A 21,342-nucleotide genomic window follows, 5' to 3' on the forward strand; every position below is an offset into this window, starting at 1 on the left:
AATGATACAGCAGCAAACATGAATGATTCAGTCAGTTATTTCAGTGTGACAACCGGCATATTCCTGATCTACATTAATAACGGATGAGCAGTCATCATTAAAAGACTTCAAATAGATCATAATTATGATGATAAACAATGAATAGTAATAACAGCTAAAACCTGTTCGATTAAAGATCCAGGAAATTGAGAGCCACTTCCTGATCGTAAAAGCGCTTTTAAACCGTGCAGACAGCACCCCTGAGTTCAGATAATCTTCAACCACGTACAGGGTTTGGCCTCCTCCCAACGAGGAAGTGATTGAATGCAGCGAGGAGGAGCGACATATCTAGGTGAGATGGGTGGTGTTGTGTTACATAGGTAAGGGTTTTGCTTGGGCGCAGAGAAACTCCAATTCCAAACAAATCTGCACAGGAGGGCAGAGGGTGAAAACGTTCTAAAGACTTGCAGCACAGCGAGTTTGAAACAGCATTAAGGCAGATCAGGTAGCAGGAATTGTTGTGCGAAAGGCAAGACCAGGAAGAACTTACGGAAAAAGAGAAGTATAGTGCACTAAGAAAAGGAGTATCGTAGAATTAAGAGGTATTTTTTGCTGGTATAGAGGTGGCTTCTGCGGTCTCCACTGCCCTGTCTTCTGCTGTGTTCTGTACGGCCGGCAGATTGCAGAAACCCGTCGACAGAAGAAACAGAGCCATGAGGGTGAGTTAGTTTGAACTGATTCTTTCTACTCAAAGAAGCAATTTTCACTGTGCAGTTGATAGCGTAGCCTACGCTGGTGCTTTCACACTGGCAGTTTAGTTCGGAACGGGGCACGGTTCGCCAATGTGAACGCTGTCATGCGGACACGGGTGCGCACCGGGGTACCGAAACTGTCTGGAGGAGGAGGTGGTCTCTGAGTTCGGTTGCACTCGCGTGAATGTGAAAGCAACACGGACTCGGGTGCGCACTTGTTCAGGAAGTAAAGTGACCTGCGCATGCGTTTTAGCTGATTATGATGTATTACATAAAACATAACGGATAGTGTTGATGACTGGGGACAATCGCGCTCGGACCGCAACAAACGAGCCCAGTGTGAAAGCAATGTAAATCTAGCAAAATAAATGAAATCTTGTTATCATTGTCAGTTGCGTTGTGTCACTGTCATTCCCAAATCCTCACCCTTGGCCTCATGGGACTAAACTAGTGTTTAATGGATGCACACTTAAGAATCTCGCCTATAGGTACTTTTCATCTACTGTTTTATGAATACTGTGAATTCAGACAATACTACTCTTTTCAATATTTACTGATTTTCACCTATATAGTAGGGGAATATGCATATTCGGATGCAGACTGCCATTCTGTGCATTAGTGGTGGAATTTTTCAGTATCTCGTTACAGGTTGCATTTTTTAGGCTAGTAAGTGCTGGCAAGTGACTGTCTTAATAATTCATTTAATCTATTCGTTAATCAACGCCGATTCATTCAGAAATGAAACATGTGAAAGTCTTAATTCGAAGTGAGTCATCGAATAATTAATTCAAATGATTAATTGAAAATGAATTGTTCTGGAAGGAAAACAAGTGTCTATGAACGAGTCATTGAATAATTTACTCAACCAATATATTCAGAAACACAGAATAATTCAGGAGCGAAATGCACTACAGTGTGTACTAATTTACTGGTTGTGTATAAATGTAAGTAACTTAGTATTAAGTTCTTGTTTATTCAACTGTTATATGAAAGCAATTTTATATCATACATCGTGCTGCGTACCATATTACTCCCAATAACTTAAATGTCATTCATTCGTTCTAGTTCTAACAAGGATGTGTTTGCATTAGTAATGAAGGCTTGTGCAATGATATATATGTTGTGTGTATATGTGTATATATATATAGCCTATATATATATATATATATATACACACACACACACACATATATACATACACGCATATACATATTATATATATATATATATATATATATATATATGTATATATGTGTGTGTGTGTGTGTGTGTGTGTGTGTGTGTGTGTGTGTGTGTGTGTGTGTGTGTGTGTTGTAGAAACTTTTTGAAACTTTTTTGTTGATTCTTGTGTGCATTGTTCAAATCCTACTTTGCATTTCAGTCATTTGAATAGGTCTGGTTCCTGATCAAATGTTTTGGCCAATGTGAGATCAGTATGCCTGAAGGTTTAAATGCAAAAACTGAGACATTAACAACAAATAATTGGGTGCAGTTTGAAAGGAGCTGTTGTCATGTGTAACTAATCCGCTTTGGCAGGAGTCCACTTTGATACTAGCTGATTATTAATATATAAATATAAATATAAATAAATATATATATATATATATACCAGAATATAGATCAACAACACTTGGAATGGTGTGGAGTCAATAATGGTTGAGTTACCCTATTGTATGACTAGATCTTTCTCAAAGCAACCACACCAAACTTTTTTTTTTCTTTGTATATCTATATACTGAATAGGGTGGAAAATAATTTAGAACAAAACACTTATGCTATCCATCATATTCTTACCTGACATTATGCTTTGTTTGATATATTTTCCCACCAGTTAATCGACATGTGATGACGCCAGTAATACCAGTATCATTATGTTTTTAATTGTAGTGCCTGCTGTTTAACTGAACAAAATTATATTAAAAAAAATCAAAAATGTGCTGCGCTGTGCAAGTGATGTTATCAGTGTACGACTGAACACTGTGTAACACAGGTAACACAGACTATCACAGCAAGGCTATTTTGTTATAATTTCGTAGTTTCTTGTCAACTGCCACTCTTACTGTTTTACAAGATTCGTTATTAGATATTTAGTTTTAGATATTTAGTTCTGTGCATCAACACAATATAGTTGTACATTTTACTGTTAACATTATTAGTAAACAATTCTTTTCAAACTATCCTCACAATTTGCATGATGGTTTCTCTCTGCCCAGATCTCCTAGTGTTAATGACCCATTTAAATGAAGTTCCCCTTTCAGTCTCTGTCTCTCAAAGAACTTTCTGTGGTTTCAGTATTTGTTGACAGGGGGATTCAAGCTCCACTGTGTGTGAACCTTTCAATTTGAACTTTATTTGCTCTGTAAATATCACCAATATTTGACACTATTTAACAGTGTTTGTTTACAATACAAAGATGTATTCTGAATTTTTTTCTGAACCAATGCAGACTAGGTCATTTTCTGTTCTAATACAACTAATATATATTAGACAATTGCAGTTTACACTATATGTGGTGTCTCAATATATGTTGTATTAGTTAATATAATTTTTACAACTACATATCATCATGCATATCATCATACTACCCAGCCCTACCGCAGTGCATACTGGGAATGTAACCTAACCATTAGAAATTCTGATGTACTGTTCCTGTTTGTCTTTCTTATTTGGTTGGGGTGTAAGTTTTTTTTTTTATGTATCAAAGGAGTGTTCTGAGGATATTGTTTGAAAATGCTTAGTGGAAAAAAGCCATTATCAAATCTCTTTTGATTTAAGAAGACAAATGAATGTTTAAGGTGTGTTCCCTCCTTGTGGTTCATAAATTAAGAACACCACACCCAAAAACTAAGTCCTTATTAAAAACACTGGGGATGCTGCATTGCTTTGTGTTGTAGGACAACTTCCATCTTTTGAGAAGTCACTCATTCACCGATACAAGGACCACAAGACAACACAAATTCAGAAACTGCCACACCACATTCTTGACCTCAGTTCAAAGTGGCAGTTAAATGTATTACTAGTGAAACTGACCTGTGGCTGGCTTATCAGTTTGAAACTCGATTGGAGGCTAATTAGAGAGGCATGAGTGTCATAAAAATAAGATAAATTGGAATTCGGATCATTTTAATTATTCAGTTTCTGCCAAATCGATCCATTATTTCCAAATCCCGATTCAAATATCACTTTGAAAAATCACAGTCCATTATTTCTCTCACGACATTAAAGTTCAAAAAATATTATTTGGCAGCTTATTTGCTTGTCCCAACTTAAGATTTGACATATCTATCTATACATATCTATCCTGTCAACTCCTTGGTTTCTAGATATGCTGAAATTCAAGAAGTTTGTACATTGTATGATGACGAAAAAGAAAGTCTGAGACATTTGTTGTTTTACTGTAATGTTGTTCACGAATTCTGGGTGCAACTTGCAAAGTAAAGGGTTCAAGTAAAATAACTTAACTTGAATTTGGGAAAGCTTTTAATTTAGTTCGAAAGCTTTTATATTTGCACACTTATCCAACATTTTTATAAAATTGTCTTAAATATTAAATATTGTTTCTGATATTCTAAAATGTTCTCAACTTTTAGTCTTGATGCATACAGTGAAATCTCAATAGTAAACTATGCTGTTCTATATGTTAAGATATATAAAAGATATATATATATATATATATATATAAATTTCCATTATTTAATCAATAATTACAAACATAATTTCCATTGAAGCTTTAAGGGAATCAACTTACAGCACATGAGCATTAAGTGTATTTAGACACATTTATTTAAATAAGGATTTATTCATTCAGGCTGTATTTTCTCCCACAGTATTAGATTCGGAGACAACGAATCTGCAGAGCTCACCACTCCTGTTATTGTTGAGACTAGATGTTTTTGGAGACTATTTGTTCTGGCTGTTATTTTAGGGGTTGTTTTTTCAGTAACAGAGCTGTCTGGACTCATCCGTTACTCTCATTAAGTGTTAATCACTGTTTTGACTGACAGGCTGATGTTAAGAGTCACTTCACATTCTCAAATGTGACAAATCTGGTGTATCTTACTTTGATAGTATACACATACAAATACAAATTCAACACTATTTTAATAATTACAATGATTTTTCTTTAAATTGCTTGTGGTGATTACAAATGTCCCCTTTTTTAAAAACAGTCACCTGATTATATTAATATACAGCTCTAAAGAGAAATTATTTTGACGTAAGAAGTTAAAAATGCTCTTAAAATTGAAACAGCAGCTCAATAGGTCTATCTATTAAGGTTTACATCCAGCTGTGTTAGTGATGTCAGGAGTCATGTCTGATCTGATACAATCAAAAATTGAATTTGCATAAGTACAAGGGAAGTGTTCCTGCTTTGCCATGAGAGTATTGGTCTCAGCCTACCAACAATGTAATTTTCCATATCAGTAACTGAAATAACCATACAAGATTAACAGGTGTAAAATTGAAGATGAGATTTGAAAATGTTGCTATATAACCAAAAACGTGGCAGCAAAGTTTTATAACTTTTTTTTTTTTTTTTTTTTTAGAGTCCAGGTTTCAGTGAAAAATGTAAATGTTCGTTGTACCTCATCTACCACACTTTCTTCTTTGTGGTTTCAGATCGTATAAATCCAGCAAACTGTTTGTTACTTACTGCAGATAAATTGCGGCCTACATGGTTAAGCTGAGTAGGACGGTTTACAAGGAAGTTTTGAGATTTCAAGAAAGATTGAAAAAAATCCCTTGTGACACATTGAAAGTGATATCAAAAACTGAGTCATAAAGCTTCAGGGGTGCATGTGTCATAGAAATAACAAAATGATTTCTAACTTTCTCCGTTTCCTCTTCTCTCCTCCTCATTCTCATTCTCAGACTAAAGCTCCGGTTCCTGAAGAGAATACTATACCCTTAAACCCACCTCAACCAGGTACAGTAATCTGTCACCCGATTTTTCAATCTCTGATTCATGCGATTTATCAATACCCTCCTTTATAATACTCATGATTCAAGTGGGTGTCTTACAAGAAAGAAAGTTTGCAATGATTTTCATCATTTTCATATTATCTTCTAGTTGCTCAGCCCGGAAGACACAGAAAACCAATGACGACTCCAAAAGCTCCAAACACGGGAAGTCCAAAAGCGAAAAAGATCATCGTAACAGTCTTGATCGTGGTGGTTATACTGGCCATTCTGGCAGTGGCTGCTTTCTTCAGTAAGTTGTGGGTCATTTTCACCAAATCTCTAAGCTCATGTGATTATGATACAGGGAAGGCCAGGGCCTAGTTGTCATGCTTTCACTCCAGTGAATACTGTATGTCTGAAAGTCAAAAAGGGACTCTAAAGTCTTGACTACTTTAAAGTCATTGGACATTTCCTCTGTTACTGAAAGATAAAGTTCATTAAACAAGCATGTAAAGTTGTTACATCAAGTGGGGTAAGTTGTCACTGGAACCTGCCACTAAACAGCCTATTACAATTTAGCAAAATTAAACAATTATGAAATGTAAAACAATTTCTGTAACAGCAAAAGTATAAAGGCTAAAATGCATAAATATTGAACCATATACATCAAAAAAATTAATAACAATAAAAACATTTCAAATGCTTAATTCAGTTAATACGGCATATAAACGTATAATATTTAAAATGAAAACTATAATACATTACACAGCTTACATTTATAACATTCACAATGTGAAAATTGCAGTAAATACATTGTATAAATTTAACAATTAAAACATGTTTCAAATTAATACAATGTATAAATGTTAAGATTAATGCATAGGATTCATTTATATCATTCAAAACATGAAATTTGTAATAAATACATTGTATAAATTTATGACATTTAAAACATATGACATTATATATAAATTTATAATATCTAAAATGTGAAAACTGTAATACATTGCATACATGTATTAATACAACATGTATTGTTATATTAAATGCATTAATACTTTTAATGAATACATATGTTCTATAACATTAATATATCCTATAACATTTTATAATGTTGTATAACATGTATAATATTTAAAGTGACAACTTGCCCAAAATACCCTTGTCCTGAGAACACAGATCAACTAGATAAAGCCCTCTGACAAACACCCCTGTGTGACAACTAGCCCCTCTCTCCTCTCCATTTAATGTTTTCTACCCAGTAATTTTAATGTGGGCCAGGGAAAATTACCTACTTTTTTTTTTCTGGTCATAACCTTCCACCTCACTTTTAGCAATAACAATGAGTCAAAATGTTTTTTTCTCATCAACAACAGTTATTTAGTCACTCCTTTAACGTTTGTGACTCAAGAAACATAAACACTGATTCATTTAATTGCTTTATTAACAAATGCTGTTTCCATTCCTCTTCCTCATGACGTAGTCAAGCAGTTGATCGACAGCAAGTATTATTTTTGCTCAAAATCGGTTAAGTTCATTCCGCTGGAGAAGGCCTGTGATGGGAAGGAGGACTGCAGTGGAGCGGAGGATGAGTCAGCCTGTGTAATGCAGTTTGGAGCCAACTCCACCTTCCCCCGTAAGTCACCTGTGTTCAGACACACACATACACATGCACCCACACACAGACACACGCCCACATACCTGCTCACAGACATGCGTGCAGTCAGCACAGATATAACCTGTGTGTCCTGTTTCAAGACAAACAAGCCAAATGCCCCAACCTCACCCTCTTTTCTGAGGGTGTATATATATGTATACATAATATAGTTATGGCAATGTGTATTGTCTTGGAGGATGGATAGATTTGGTCATGTAAGATATGCTGATGCTCCATTAATAGACATACATAAATCCCATAGCAGATCTGGGCAGGTGGTGCTGGGGGATGTGGAGGGTTCTAGCCGGTGAACACTGAACTGGACTATTTAAATGTTGAGCAAGCAATCTCATTGGCTACAGAATCAGCAGTGGCCAATCAGCTTGTGTCCAAGTGGTAATGGTGTGATTGCTTGCAGATGGCATGTAAAAGACCTATCAGTCTGCGCCATCTAGAATTTCATGGCTGAGTTAGATTTATATTTCAAATATATCCACCATATAATGAATATAAATCTTTTATAATGTCTGAATTTTAAAACTGTTTTTCTTTCTGCACAGTACGGCTGATCTCAACCAATAGTGTGCTTCAGGTATTCAGCTCCGTTGAGAATAAATGGAAAAGTGTATGTGAAGAAAGTTTCACCCAACAACATGCAGAGACTGCGTGCCAAAAGCTGGGCTACTCAGTGTGAGTATTGGTCCACAGATCATGTTGTCATTACACTCAAAGGGTTAGTTCACCAAAAAAAAAAAAACAAAGTCATTAATTACTCACCCTCATGTCGTTCCAAATCCGAAAGACTTACGTTTATCTGTTTATCTGAAACGCAAATGAAGGTATTTTAAATGAAATTTGAGAGATTTCTGTCCCTCTGTTGACAGCCACTACCTTTTTGACGTTTCAAAAAGTTCATAAAAAGACAGTAAACCTATATGCTTTATATGCTGAGCAGATTTAATTTATGCTTTTATTCACGTATAAACATTCATGAACTCAGACATCAGATATGGTAAATGGAAGCTCAAGCATGCTTGATGCACGAGAACCAATGAGGTTCATTCTCGTGTTAAATGTCACATTTGAGCTTCCTCAAGAACCAATAACGTTTGTTCTCGCACGTTAAACTTCTGGTTATGTACGCTGATCAATGATTTTATGTGAATAAAAGCCTAAATTCAATCTGTTCATCATATATAGAAATCAAGTCTCTTCAGAAAATGTAGGCTAAACCATTCGATTCATATGGATTAGTTTTATGATCGCTTTATGAAGAATAAAAGTGGTAGTTGCATGGCTGTCAATGGAGGTCAGATTTCATTCAAAATATCTTCATTTGTGTTTGGAAGATGAACGAAAGTCTTATGGGTTTGGAACAACATGAGGGTGAGTAATTAATGACAATTGTTTAAATTCTTGAGTAAACTAACTCTAACAACAAGAGAAAACTGGAAATGCATCAATACTGAAAGTTTGCAAAACTACAATTATTATCAGAATAACAAGTCTTGGATTATTGACTTCAGTGCTAAATAAACGTATAATAGAATATAGTTCTATTATTAATTATTATTAATATATAATTTTATTGTTTAAATTCCATTGTCTTGTATTTTTTGTTTTCAGTAATCCGTCTTTCAGCACAGTTAAAGTGGGTCTTTTGTCCTCTGATTTGAAGATGGATTTCTGTATGGTGGGTTCATCTAAACCCCAGACTTTCCAGTCCACCGTAACGGATCGGTTAGTATAGATACTCATGTCTATACATTTCTTCACTTGTCATTGCATTAGATAATCAAACCAAGTGTCACCTATTTGAAAGAAATATGCACATACATAATTTGTAAACGAAGCATTTCAGAAAAAAGTGGCACTATTTAAGCACTATTATAAGGCAGATATTCAAGTGTTCGTGCTGAGTGTGGAAGAAAGGCAGCAAAAGTATGGCGCGCTTTATTGGAGCCGCCGGCGCGATAACTTGCTTTTTTTCAGTTTAAAATACTCTGTCATTTTTTGTCATACAGATAAGAGTAATACATCATTCCTAATTTTCTAATTTTATTTGTTAACACTCACAAAAACAACAAAACGTAGTGCTTTTGTAAAATAAAGAAAAGAAACAGGATGCGCTTTCTGCCGTCTCGGTCTCCCTGAACGAGTATAGGCTACTTGCCTTACAGACATTAGAAATATATCTATAGAAAGCTTGAAATATCTACTTTTAAATGATTTTATATATATATACAGCAACCTCAAACTTATTTCATATTTATATAATTCATAATCAAACCTAATAAATTTTTGGTTGTAAACATTTTCTCACTCTCTCATGTTTTCTTCCTCATTCTCAGTAAGGTATGCAGTACGGGAGCAGTCGTCACGTTAATGTGCTCAGGTAACTATGAAGTCCTAATCCAACAACCAATTAGGGCTTTAGTCAATAAATAAGTGTTTATATTCTGCCTATTTTAAACTGAGCGGGACGATAACCGCTGCAGAGTAGCCCAGTACCTGTCACAAATAGTGGCTGTAGTAATTGCACAACACAGAAGAATTCAAACAAACACTTCTTTTTTCTACTACACATCAACGTTTTCCCTATTTAAAAACAGTTACACGAGTAGTTATACTTCGACTCGGCGCAGTAAAAAGTCACGCCTGATCTTCTTCCCACTAGGAACCCACTAGGAAGAGGATCAGGCGTGACTTTTTTACTGCGCCGAGTCGAAGTACTTCCAGAAGTGCTATTCCGCCATACATTATAGTTAACCTTTTTAACCCGCTTAGAAAAGCGCCATGTTTTATTTTGTGTCACCATACTTGGTCGTATAACTACTCGTGTAACTGTTTTTAAATAGGGAAAACGTTGATGTGTTTGGTAACTTCTAAATTCATTGCTGCTAGATACCATTGAATATACTGGGCTAAGCTAAGTGCTTTCAAAGTGTCGCCGCGCGCTAGAGCGATTAAGTGCACGCACTGAGATGAGAGAGGTATGTATCAACTCGTCTTAGTTAAGGGAATAACATAGTTTAATATGAAAAAACGGTGGAGTATCCCTTTAAACAAGAACAGCTCTAATGATACAACATCAAATAATTCAGAGGTGTGTTCACTGACAGAGTCAGTAATCTGGACTGGGCAATTCAACATGCTAAAGCATGTTTTAATGAAAGAACAGAAAGAGAACTGCAGACATGCAGCTTTATATTAGGTTGAACTATCGCTTCAATGTTTAAAATACTGTCGACAGAACTTATATTTATATTATATTAATTATTATAATATATATTTTTTGTTATGATAGGAAACACATTGTTTTGTCTTTTTATTTTTATTTTTTATGTTTTAATTATTGGATGTTTTTATTTTGTAGACTGTGGTAAGTCCAGAAGCCAGGACCGGATTGTAGGTGGACAGGACGCTATCATTGAGAACTGGCCCTGGCAAGTCAGCTTGCAGAACAACGGCCAGCACACCTGTGGAGGGTCACTGGTGTCTCCAAACTGGGTGGTCACTGCGGCCCACTGCTTCAATGGGTAGGTGTATAAACAATATAATACAAAATACACATTTTTTTTTTTCACGTTCATGCTCAACAAGGCTGGTTTATTTAATCAAAAATACAGTAAAAGAGTAATTTTGGGAAATATTACTACAATTTAAAATAATTGTTTTCTATTTCAATACATTTAAAAATGTAATTTATTCCTGTGATGTCAAAGCTGATTTTACAGCATCATTACTCTAGTCTTCTTCAGTGTCACATGATTCTTCAGAAATCATTCTAATATTCTGATTTGCTGCTCAAGAAACTATTTTGATTATTATCATTATTGTCAATGTTGAAAAGGTTTTGCTGCTTAACTGTTTTGTGGAAACAGGGAGACTGTAAAGGGTGAGTGGCTTGCAACGAAGCGCACAACGATATTATCCAACTAGAACAATCTTTAATAACAAATACACAGGAAACAAATGAAACAAATGTGCGTAAATTAGGTACTATGAAATCTAATTGTAATGTGTATGCTCCGTTTAGGACCGTCCTACGTCTTACAATCATTTCTCATATGCGTTTACGTGTGATTCAGAGAACGAAAACACATTCGTACGCCTTTCTTCCAAAAGTGAAGTTTATAAATCGCAAATGATTGTGAAATTGTGCGCAGCTGAATGGTTTCAGATCTCGGACTTGTATATGCTGCCTAATTAATGTCATTTACATATAAAAGAGCACCAGTCAATGTTCAAATCCTTTTACTTGAGAATGGCGAGCGATTGCTTAGATTTACAAATCTCCAACTCTCTACCACAAGGAGAAGTGTGTAGTGTATGTCTGCTTAGACCCTGATGTGGCACATTTTATAAATGAGATAATTGTGTTTTGGTTCTGTTAACCCTGTTCCTGTTTGACCGTGTTCCTTGTCATTGTAAGTTGACCTAATTTCCTAGCATGTGCCAGCTTGTTGCCTTGGTTACTAATTTCATTCACTTGTCAGTCATTTGTTTCTTTATTACTTCCTGTGTATTTAAACCCTAGGTTTCCTCTGTTCATTGTTCCATGTTGTCAGTATTATATGTGTTTGGGTTAGTTTATTCTCCTGTGATTTCTAAAGAGTGTTATTAAATATTAGAATGATTTCTGAAGGATCATGTGACACTGTAATTGTGTTTTAAATTCAGCTTTGCATCACAGGAATAAATTACATTTTAAAATATTTTCAAATATAAAACAGTTAATGTTGTAAAGTTTAATTTGTAATAATATTTCTACTCGAAGTATCCCCTGAGATGTGCCTTTTTTATAAATTACAATAAATATGACTTTTGCATTTAAGATCAATAATCAATTGTTAATTATGCATATTTTAATCATTTATTTTGGTACACTGAAAAAAATGGTAAGCTAAAATTGTAACATCTAAATTAACAGATTTTATTCAAGTCAAAGATATTATGTACTATCACTGAATCAACCTAAATACATTAATTTATAGCACCAACAATACATTATATGAGTTTAGGGATAGTTCACCCAAAAAGGAAAATTAGCCCATAATTTACTCACCCTGAAGCCATTCTAGGTGTATATGACAATCTTCTTTCCAGTCAAATACAATCGGAGTTATAAAAAAATGTCCTGGCTCTTTCAAGCTTGATAATGGGAGTGAATGACTGTATGTCTTTGGAAGTCCATCAAATAAAGGCCTTCTCAAGTGAAGCGATGCGTTTGTGTAAGAAAAATATCCATATTTAAATCTTTATCGATTAAAATAACTAGCTTCCGGCAGATGGCCGTACGCATCGATTTACGCCAAAAGAGTAACACTTGAACTTGACGCACAACGTAATGACGGCAATTGACGCCTCTCACGGTTCAAACAAACAGGGCTGGGCAACCGTGTTCGTCATTACGTTGTACGGCCGTCTGCAGGATGAGTAAATCATGGGCTAATTGTCATTCTTGGGTGAACTATCCCTTTAAATCAGGTAATTTTTTGTTGGTGGTATAAATCAGGTAGAAATAGCTCTTTAAAATAAGTACAGTATTTGCATTGTATTTGCATTTGTAGCTCAGTTCTATCAAAGCCTGGTTCATCAACAGAGTCCCTATTCATAGGTTTAAGTCATTTGACTAGTGCAAAGACATCATCAAAACATCCATGAAACAGCAACACAGACCTGTCAATTTTTCCATCTGTTTCAAGCCACAACTATTTAGATCTCTCAAAAGAAGAAAAACAAAAATTAGTGAACAAAATGCAAGTTTTGAGAACCTGTGATCCACATACTCACCTTATGCATTATTTTAGTCACTGAAAACATGAAAAACACTTAAAGTGCCTTAATGTACTAAAAAAAGGATCAAATTCAGTATAAACTTTATTGATAATGCATACTATAGTCGAGCAAATGAACCCAGAGTATGAATGGTTAAGCGTTTTCTTTATAATGGTTTCCTATGAGAAAACACTCAACAAGACATATATCAGTCTTAATACATTAATATCAGTCTTAATACATTGGTACTAAGTACAAACCTGGAAAAATGGCTGGCGAGAAATGGAGGAAAGCCTTGTTTCGTCATAGAAAACTATGAATAGGTTGTATTCATTCAGTTAGTTGGCACAACCAGTCACACTTTATATTAGGAGTCTTTAACAAATATGTACTTGCGTAAAAAAAAAGTGTATACTGTACACTTTTTAAGAAGTATAATGAAGTACATACTTACAAATCATTTGAAAACTATAGTTAGTTTCTATACTCTAGTCTTCACATTAAATAACATAATGCTGTCAGTGTTATTTGTGTCTATGCAAATGTTATGTTAATGGTATGCATGTAAATCATGGTTTTAAAATTCACGGTGTAATTATAGATGTAATAACAGCTGTAATTACATGCATGTATGTACACAATAAGTGCTTTGGGTTACACTTTATTTTAAGGTGACGTAGTTACATTGTACTTGCTTAGAGAAGTAATTAGTAATATTAATTAACTACATGTACTTACTATAGAGTTAGGGTTAGTTACTTGTATCTATCATATTTTAGTACATGAAGTAATGTCTACTAATTACATATGTCTGTTACATGGGGAAGATATGAGTCACGGAAGTGAACATGTTTTTTTATCACTTACTTCAAATATTTCTTTATAAAAACCATTCATTTCTGAAAATCATTCATAGCCCTAACAAGTTCATCTGGTTTAGAGACTGTTGTACGTCATTCTTCATTCAACATGCAAAAAAAGAATTGTTCACCTTACCTGAAGCATACAGTAAATTGAAGCTTTGTAAATAGAACTAATACAGGGTGTAAGCTAAAAGGACAATGCTTTTAAGATGGTCACATTGTTCTTCTGTTTTTCAGGGATGGTAAGAAGGCACTGGTCAAATGGAATGTAGTCTCTGGAATCACATATCTGGGATCTTCTGGAGCTTCTTCTGTGAATAAGATCATCGTCAACAGAAATTACAACTCAGGACGGAACGACTATGACATTGCCATGATAAGACTCCAGTCACCTATCACTGTGGGAGGTAAATCAGACAAGCACACACACACCAAACTCACCCAAAAATTCAGGATGCCTAAATATGAAGAATTAAGACCTGGAGAGTTTTTTAGTTACTTTCTTTTGCACTTGACACAGTACAACTTATTATAGTTCCTTAAGAAAACTAAACAATATGCTCAGATTAATAATATCAATACATTTATAATAATTTAACCATTTGGTGCTCTTCGGTCGATATATACATATTAGTTTATATATATATCATAAAATGTGTATACATTTTTTTTACTTCAACAGAAATACATAATGGTACAAAACTTGGGTTTTGTCACTTGATATGTGAAAAATAAATTCTGGACATGATTCGAAAAGGTCGAATGTTCCTGAAAAACAAAAATAATCAAACCTTTTTTTTTTTAAATGACCACATTGGAAATTAATGGGAAACAAATTTCATTCTAGTGGATATGTTTGATATTGTGCCAAAACAAAATCTTACTGAAAGCAATTTTTTGGAGATATCAACCTCAAATTTGGAACACAACATACTCTGTTTTGGAGTAAAACATGTTTTGGAAAATATATATTTCATAAAAAAAAATTGTATATAGTATTTATGTGGATTTTTCATAACAAACTTAAAATTCTTTAACTTTTTTTAATACCTTTTTTCACTTCAGCAATAATCTGCCAATTGTCTTTAAAAAGAGACCAAACTTAAGTCTGTGCTCCAAAGCATTCTACTGCATCAATATCATTATTGGACATAACTACTGCATCAATATCATTTAGTAACACAAAACTAAAATATAGTACATTCTTTTCATTGAAATAAAAGAAATCTGTCATTTTTGACCGACACCAGAGGGTTAATATCAATTTGTCATTTTATACTGTATATTACAATGTTATTGACAAATCCACTTTTGATTTTAATTCAGATAAAATAGAATAATTTAGTTTAGATAAAACAGAATTTTTATAATCAGCTTCTCAACATCCCTTCTCCACCATGCTCTGTCAATCCTTCAAGGTCAGTGTTTTGTGTTATCTTTCGACCATGAGCATTGGTACTAATATCATTATTTTCATCCCATTCAGAATCCCGTAGGCCGGTGTGCCTGCCACCTCAAGATCTTGGCCTTAAAAAAGACGAAAATCTGGTTGTGACTGGCTGGGGTCATCTGATGGAAAAAGGTTCCTGGCTTTTTTTAATCCTCCATTTTTTTTCCTCCCTGACAGATTCAAATAGACTTGCCATCAAAGGCCTCTCTCAGTATTTAACATTATCTGGCTGTTTTTCCTGCAGGGAATGTGTCTCCAAAGTTACAAAAGGCACAGATCCCTCTGATAGACAGAGCCGAGTGCCAAAGTCCTACGGTGTACGGCTCTTCTATCACTCTTAGGATGATCTGTGCAGGTTTTCTGACGGGAGGAGTAGATGCGTGCCAGGTACGTTTTCTGCTTTTCTGTGTACCATTAGTTCATACGAGTGTGATAATGTTATTAGTATAACCGTTTGTTTTTTCTCTCTCTAAGGGTGATAGCGGTGGTCCTTTGGTGTATTCATCTGACCGCTGGATGTTGGTGGGTGTAGTGAGCTGGGGTGTGGGTTGTGCCAGAGTAAATCGTCCTGGTGTCTACACCAATATGGACAAGATGCTTGACTGGGTCCATTCAGTTATGCAGGTATGAGCATATTGTTCAGGAATTACTGTGTTTGTGTACACCTAATAATATTGGAATACTCATGGTTGCTTATCATCTTCAGGAGTTTGCGTGAGTCTGGGATGGAGAAGACACCATCAAACCCATAGTACAAATTCACAAAGTCCTCAATGCACAAAAAGGAGATATGGTACCAAAGATATATTGATTTACACAAATGTGCGGAGGAATCGCTGTGGGAGTTGTTGGTCAGCATACTCAGGGACTTAAAGGTGCCACGAAAAAGATTTTGCACACTGAAACGTATATTGTATGTATAATGAGGAGACAAGTGAATGTCATCTTTTGGGACAATGCAATCTTAAAGGAACAGTTCAGTCAAAAATTACAATTCATTCATTTACTCACCCTCATGTCATTCCAAACCTGTAGTACTTTCTTTATTCGGTGGAGCGCAAAAGGAGACATTTTGAAGAATGTTCACGCTTCTCTCCTACATACAATGCACAAACTCTTAGAAATATTGGTTACAAAAGGAGGTTTTCATAGCAATTCCATATATTTATTATTTGGGGTTCCCCAAAGAACCTTTCACTGAACAGTTCTTAGATGAACCATTTTTTTTTTAATTATTAAATAACTTTTTCTGGAAATGGAAAGTTAAAGGTTCTTCATGGAAATATAGATGCCAATAAAGAACCTTTAATTTTAAGATTGAAAGGAGGATCTTGTCGATCACTTTAATTGTATGGAGAAGAGCAACTTGGACATTCTGCTACATTTTTTCCCATTTGTGTTCTGCTGAAGAAGGAACATCATAAAGTCATGAGCAAGTGCCAAATGAGGTCCAGCTCCTCCTCTCTGGGCGTCATGGGTGGATCTTGACCTCTGTGGATCTAACAGGTGGAGGGATATGGTTAGATCTTCTAGCTCCAGATTACATCCAGGGAGTGGGAGTTGGAAATCATGCTCCACTCATTGGCCCTTCAGTGAACAGCTTCTCATCATGAGGGTGACATTTTATTTTTATAGGAGCTGTCTCTTTAATTCAAAGTGACCTAAAATGCACTTTGAGACAGCAGCCACAAGAGGGTTCTGTTTTTTTCTCATCTTAAGATGCCTGTACTTTACTTTTCTGAGGTCTGAGGACTTTTATACTAGGTGCTATGTTATAATCTTGAATTAACGCCAGTGCTCATTTACTCAGCCAAAATACTATGAGTGCCTTTTAAAATGTTTAACAAATCTTAATGGACAAGTTATGGCATCAGTTATAGAGGCCAACTATTAAGACCAGGATTAAGTGGTCGTCACATTTTTCCCTTTGTGGGGTAGTATTCGATTCTTGAGTTGTAAGACTCATTCGATTTTTGATATGTTCATTTAAATTGCACGCAAAGCTAAAATTATGTCATTCAAACATGTTTTCATGTACTGTTAACTTATGGATGTTGGTTTTTTTAAATTTAGGGTGGACTTGTGTAATTAGGACTTTGTTGAGAGTCATCTCAGTGTGAAAAATGTAGCGCGTTTTACCTGAATTCACCCTACTTGTGAAAGTAAAGGATATTTCTTTGTAAATATTGTACAGTTTTGTGTCTGTAATGTCGAATTTCGAATAATAAAGTGACGTGTGGTCAACGGCTTTGAAGAATTTGTTGTTTCCTCATTCAAAGAGATTGGAGCTGTACTCGCATGACTGAAATCTTTGCCCGAGAGGCGTTTCAAAGATGGCCGCCGAGTGAAATGACTTGCCTTAAAGGAACTTTGGTTTCGTCAATGACCAAACAAAACAAATGTGATTACCCAAGCAAATAAAACCCAGCAAACAAACACAAGAAGTAATATTTTTTTGCAAACCTTTATTTCTCATAGTGATATATTTATTAGTTTATTCTTTACAATCCAGAGAAATCTACTGCGGTGCATAGTTATGATAAGGGAATATGACATGTTTTTACAAAGGTAAATTTAAAGACAAAAGCTGTACATACATATATTTCTTTAAAATTTTCTCTTTTTTCTGAGTACATGACATGTGTCTATAAGCGTTTAAAGTGCTCAGCCAGAGCCGGTTTTCACAAAACTATTATTCAATGCTATTCATTCGGATCTTTTTACCTTTTGTATTATTTTTTTTTTTACCTGTTTAACCACTTCCATTACAACCTTAAAGAAGAGAAGTTTAATGAAAGGAACGTTCTCCTGGGTGTGCTGATGGGTGGTACAGCAGGGCTTGTGTTTAAGTAGCTTTGAAAGTTGTATCCTTTAGGCTGTTATCTTGGTTTACATATAGGATTAAAATCTCTTAAATTTGTCTAGTCTATTTAGTGCACAAAGAATACTTATGCACATCTGTAAAATATAAACTTTAAAACTCTACATATGTTCTTATACAATGGCTAGGTTTGGATTAGCATGCTAGCATTCTACTAGTACTATTTTTTACAGTATGCAATATGCAGTTTTCAAAACGGATGTGATTCCTACCACATTTGCTTACGTGTACAGTATGCATGTGTCATTATTGTTAAAACTATTCAAAATCATTTTTTGGTTATTGAAAAAAAAAAAAAAGAAACAAAAGAAAAAATGAATATTATATGAAGACCTATAGCTTAAAAAATGGCGAAACTTGGCAAAATGAAGAACTAAGTAAAATCAAAATGAAAATTTAAAATATTAAAACATTTTTTAACTTAACATATTAATAAATGTGGTAATAGTATATAAATAATGCTAGAATTGGTATCCCACAATGCAATGCACCCAATATAGTGGGATTGATTTTAACATCTTTTCTGGATTTATTCCTATTCATTTTTACACAAAATGTTATTTAAAATTGAAAATATATGTTTTATTTCCAACTGGATGGCATTTAGTGAATTAAATTTAAGACTTAAGTCATGTGAAAACAGTGAAGCATAATGCATACTGTTTAGCATACTATTTTTTAAAAAAGTGTACAGTATTCAATGTATACTGTGCAGTATGCAGTAAGTAGTAAACTTATTAGCAGTGTTGGGGAAAGTTACTTTAAAAGGTAATGCATTACAATATTGCGTTACTCCCTAGAAAAGTAACTAATTGCATTGCTTAGTTACTTTTCATAGAAATGTTACGTTACGTTACTTTTGCAGCACTTTTTCTCACCTGGGTTGGGCTTGCTTGCTTGTTTGTTTTAATAAAAAAAAATAAAAAAGTTTTTTTTGGCAACTGTAAAGGCCCTTTCACACCAAAAGTGAAAAGAATAAACCTTTCAGCTGTGCTGCCATTCTGGATAACGGAAGAATAGGACGCAGGATAAGAAAGTTCAACACTCTTACATGAGCAATATAAACAAAAACAAAATTAAACGTTTTGTGATGTGATGTTTTACTAAAGTCATTTTTGATTATTAGTATGATTAAATTGGATCTTCAAAAGTCAGCAGCAAAGATATTGGTTAATAAAGTGAGTTTAAATACATAAAGTATATTTGTGTATTTTAACATATTTAATTATTGCAGGTTTGTTTAATATTCGGAGATTGTATTTTATTAAATTTTAAGGAATACTGAAGCTGTTTTTGTGCAAGTGAGATGAGCATGTTCACATTGTAGTCTAGAACTACAATAAAGTGTCATGTTCACACAGCGCACACAACACCTCAGCACCTACTCGCGATTTCTCAACATGGAGACAAGAGAGGTGTCAGTCAATACATTGGAAAACAAAGTAACTTCCGTTAGTAATTTGAAAAAGTAACAAAATATTTTGTTTTAAAATTTAAAAGTAATGCGTTACTTTACTAGTTACTTGAAAAAAGTAATCTGATAACGTAACTTGTAATGCTTTACCCCCAACACTGCTAATTTGCCATTCCAAACATAGCCAGTGTGACTGGAATCATTGAATCATTTAAAAATGTTGGAAGTCTTAAAATCCACTAGAGGGAGACAGAGTGTCTTGGAATGTGTTGGAGCTCATAGCAGTCCTCACACTCTCTTGGCTTGGCAGTGAGAGTGAGACACCCAGGCAGTAAAATCCAGTTTTTGTTTTTCTTGGAAATCCATTATTTTGTAAGTCAACTTTACAAAATGGCAATCTGCTCCCGTATAGGATCAGATCGAAAAGAGCCAAACTCTCAAATGAATATAAGTACAAGAATTTTAAAAGAGTGCAAGTGGTTTTGGACAACCCACGTATGTAGAACAAATTCTCTCTGCAAAACACAGAGGAACAACTGCGCACATAAAGCACATTTTATATTCCAAATCCCATATTTTCTTTCTACCCAGATCAAGCAGCCTGCCTGAAAATGCAGCTGTAGATATTTACCTTAAAGTAGTAGCTGTTAAGTATGTGACATGCATTTTGAGTAAGTAAAATGTATACACTTTCGATAGCACATAATATTTTGGCCTGTTTGGATGAGTATGCTCTTTTTATGATATAAATCAGACATTTCCCTTTAGTTTTCCCTGCCATGGTCCTTCAGATCCAGAGAGAAACGCAACCTGCATGACGTGTGCAGATTCATGGCTCATGGATGGAGTGCTGCATTGCAACACTGCAGCTATGCAGCCTGCTCAGACATTACTAACCGAACACAGATTTGGCTGAGCTGAGCCAACTATTTCAGCAGACATGAGCAAACGACCAAGAGACTGCATATTTGTGTCTATCTACACAGCTACGCACTATACCAGTGGTTCTCAACTGTCTGCCAACCAAATCAAATGGAGCCAAATGGATCACATGTCTGGTTTTACTGCACAACAGCAGGGAAAATAGTTGCATCACTCGATATATAAATACAAAACAGCTACAAAATAGCCAAATAATAAAGTTAGGAAGAAAAGAAAAATAATTCTGTGGTATTTTGACACATCTTTTACCTGCCACTTGGTAGAAGGTAGTCAAGATTTCTACACAGACAGGTTGTGACCTCCAAAACCACGAACAAAACTACGTTAAATACGGCATTTAGATCTTTGCGCAGTTCATGGAAAATGAACAACTTTCAGTATTTGATTCTGAAGGCATTATTGTTTACTTTTGTACAATAAACATTATTTCTTACGTCACCTGATGTCCGGTGAAAAGCAAAACCAGTTGAGAACCACCATATTATACTAATCAATAAATATCTGATTTTAATAAATGCAAAATCATTATGAAAAAAGATATATACAAAGTCACAAAAAATGAGCAGAACAGGCATTGGGTTAACATGATTGCTTAAAATAGCTAAATAATAAAAAAGAAGCTCTACTAAAAGTTAAAGTTGCTCATTTGCATACAACAGTCCATTCTTAAGAGCCTATGCATCCATGTTTTTTTTTTTTTTTTTTTTTTCCTTTCTTTTTT

General features: G+C 34.7%; 1 protein-coding gene across 2 annotated transcripts; it reads left to right on the forward strand.

Moving 5' to 3' along the window:
- Positions 1 to 216: 216 nt before the first annotated feature.
- Positions 217 to 17,021, forward strand: tmprss4a (transmembrane serine protease 4a). Of its 2 annotated transcripts, XM_079887089.1 has the most exons (14): positions 217 to 331; positions 601 to 698; positions 5,604 to 5,658; positions 5,803 to 5,943; positions 7,117 to 7,269; positions 7,851 to 7,980; positions 8,917 to 9,030; positions 9,642 to 9,685; positions 10,667 to 10,829; positions 14,172 to 14,341; positions 15,421 to 15,516; positions 15,629 to 15,771; positions 15,859 to 16,008; positions 16,091 to 17,021. In XM_079887089.1, exons 1-14 carry the CDS (start codon positions 304 to 306, stop codon positions 16,100 to 16,102), a joined length of 1,497 nt encoding a protein of 498 aa, XP_079743215.1. In that variant the 5' UTR covers positions 217 to 303; the 3' UTR covers positions 16,103 to 17,021. The 2 variants fall into 2 exon arrangements, with proteins under 2 accessions (XP_079743215.1, XP_079743216.1); XM_079887090.1 differs by lacking the exon at positions 601 to 698 and having other exon boundaries at positions 236 to 331.
- The last annotated feature ends 4,321 nt before the right edge of the window (positions 17,022 to 21,342 follow it).

The sequence above is a fragment of the Squalius cephalus genome (genome assembly GCF_949319135.1).
Source record: "Squalius cephalus genome assembly, chromosome: 11".
Classification (NCBI taxonomy): Eukaryota; Metazoa; Chordata; class Actinopteri; order Cypriniformes; family Leuciscidae; genus Squalius; species Squalius cephalus.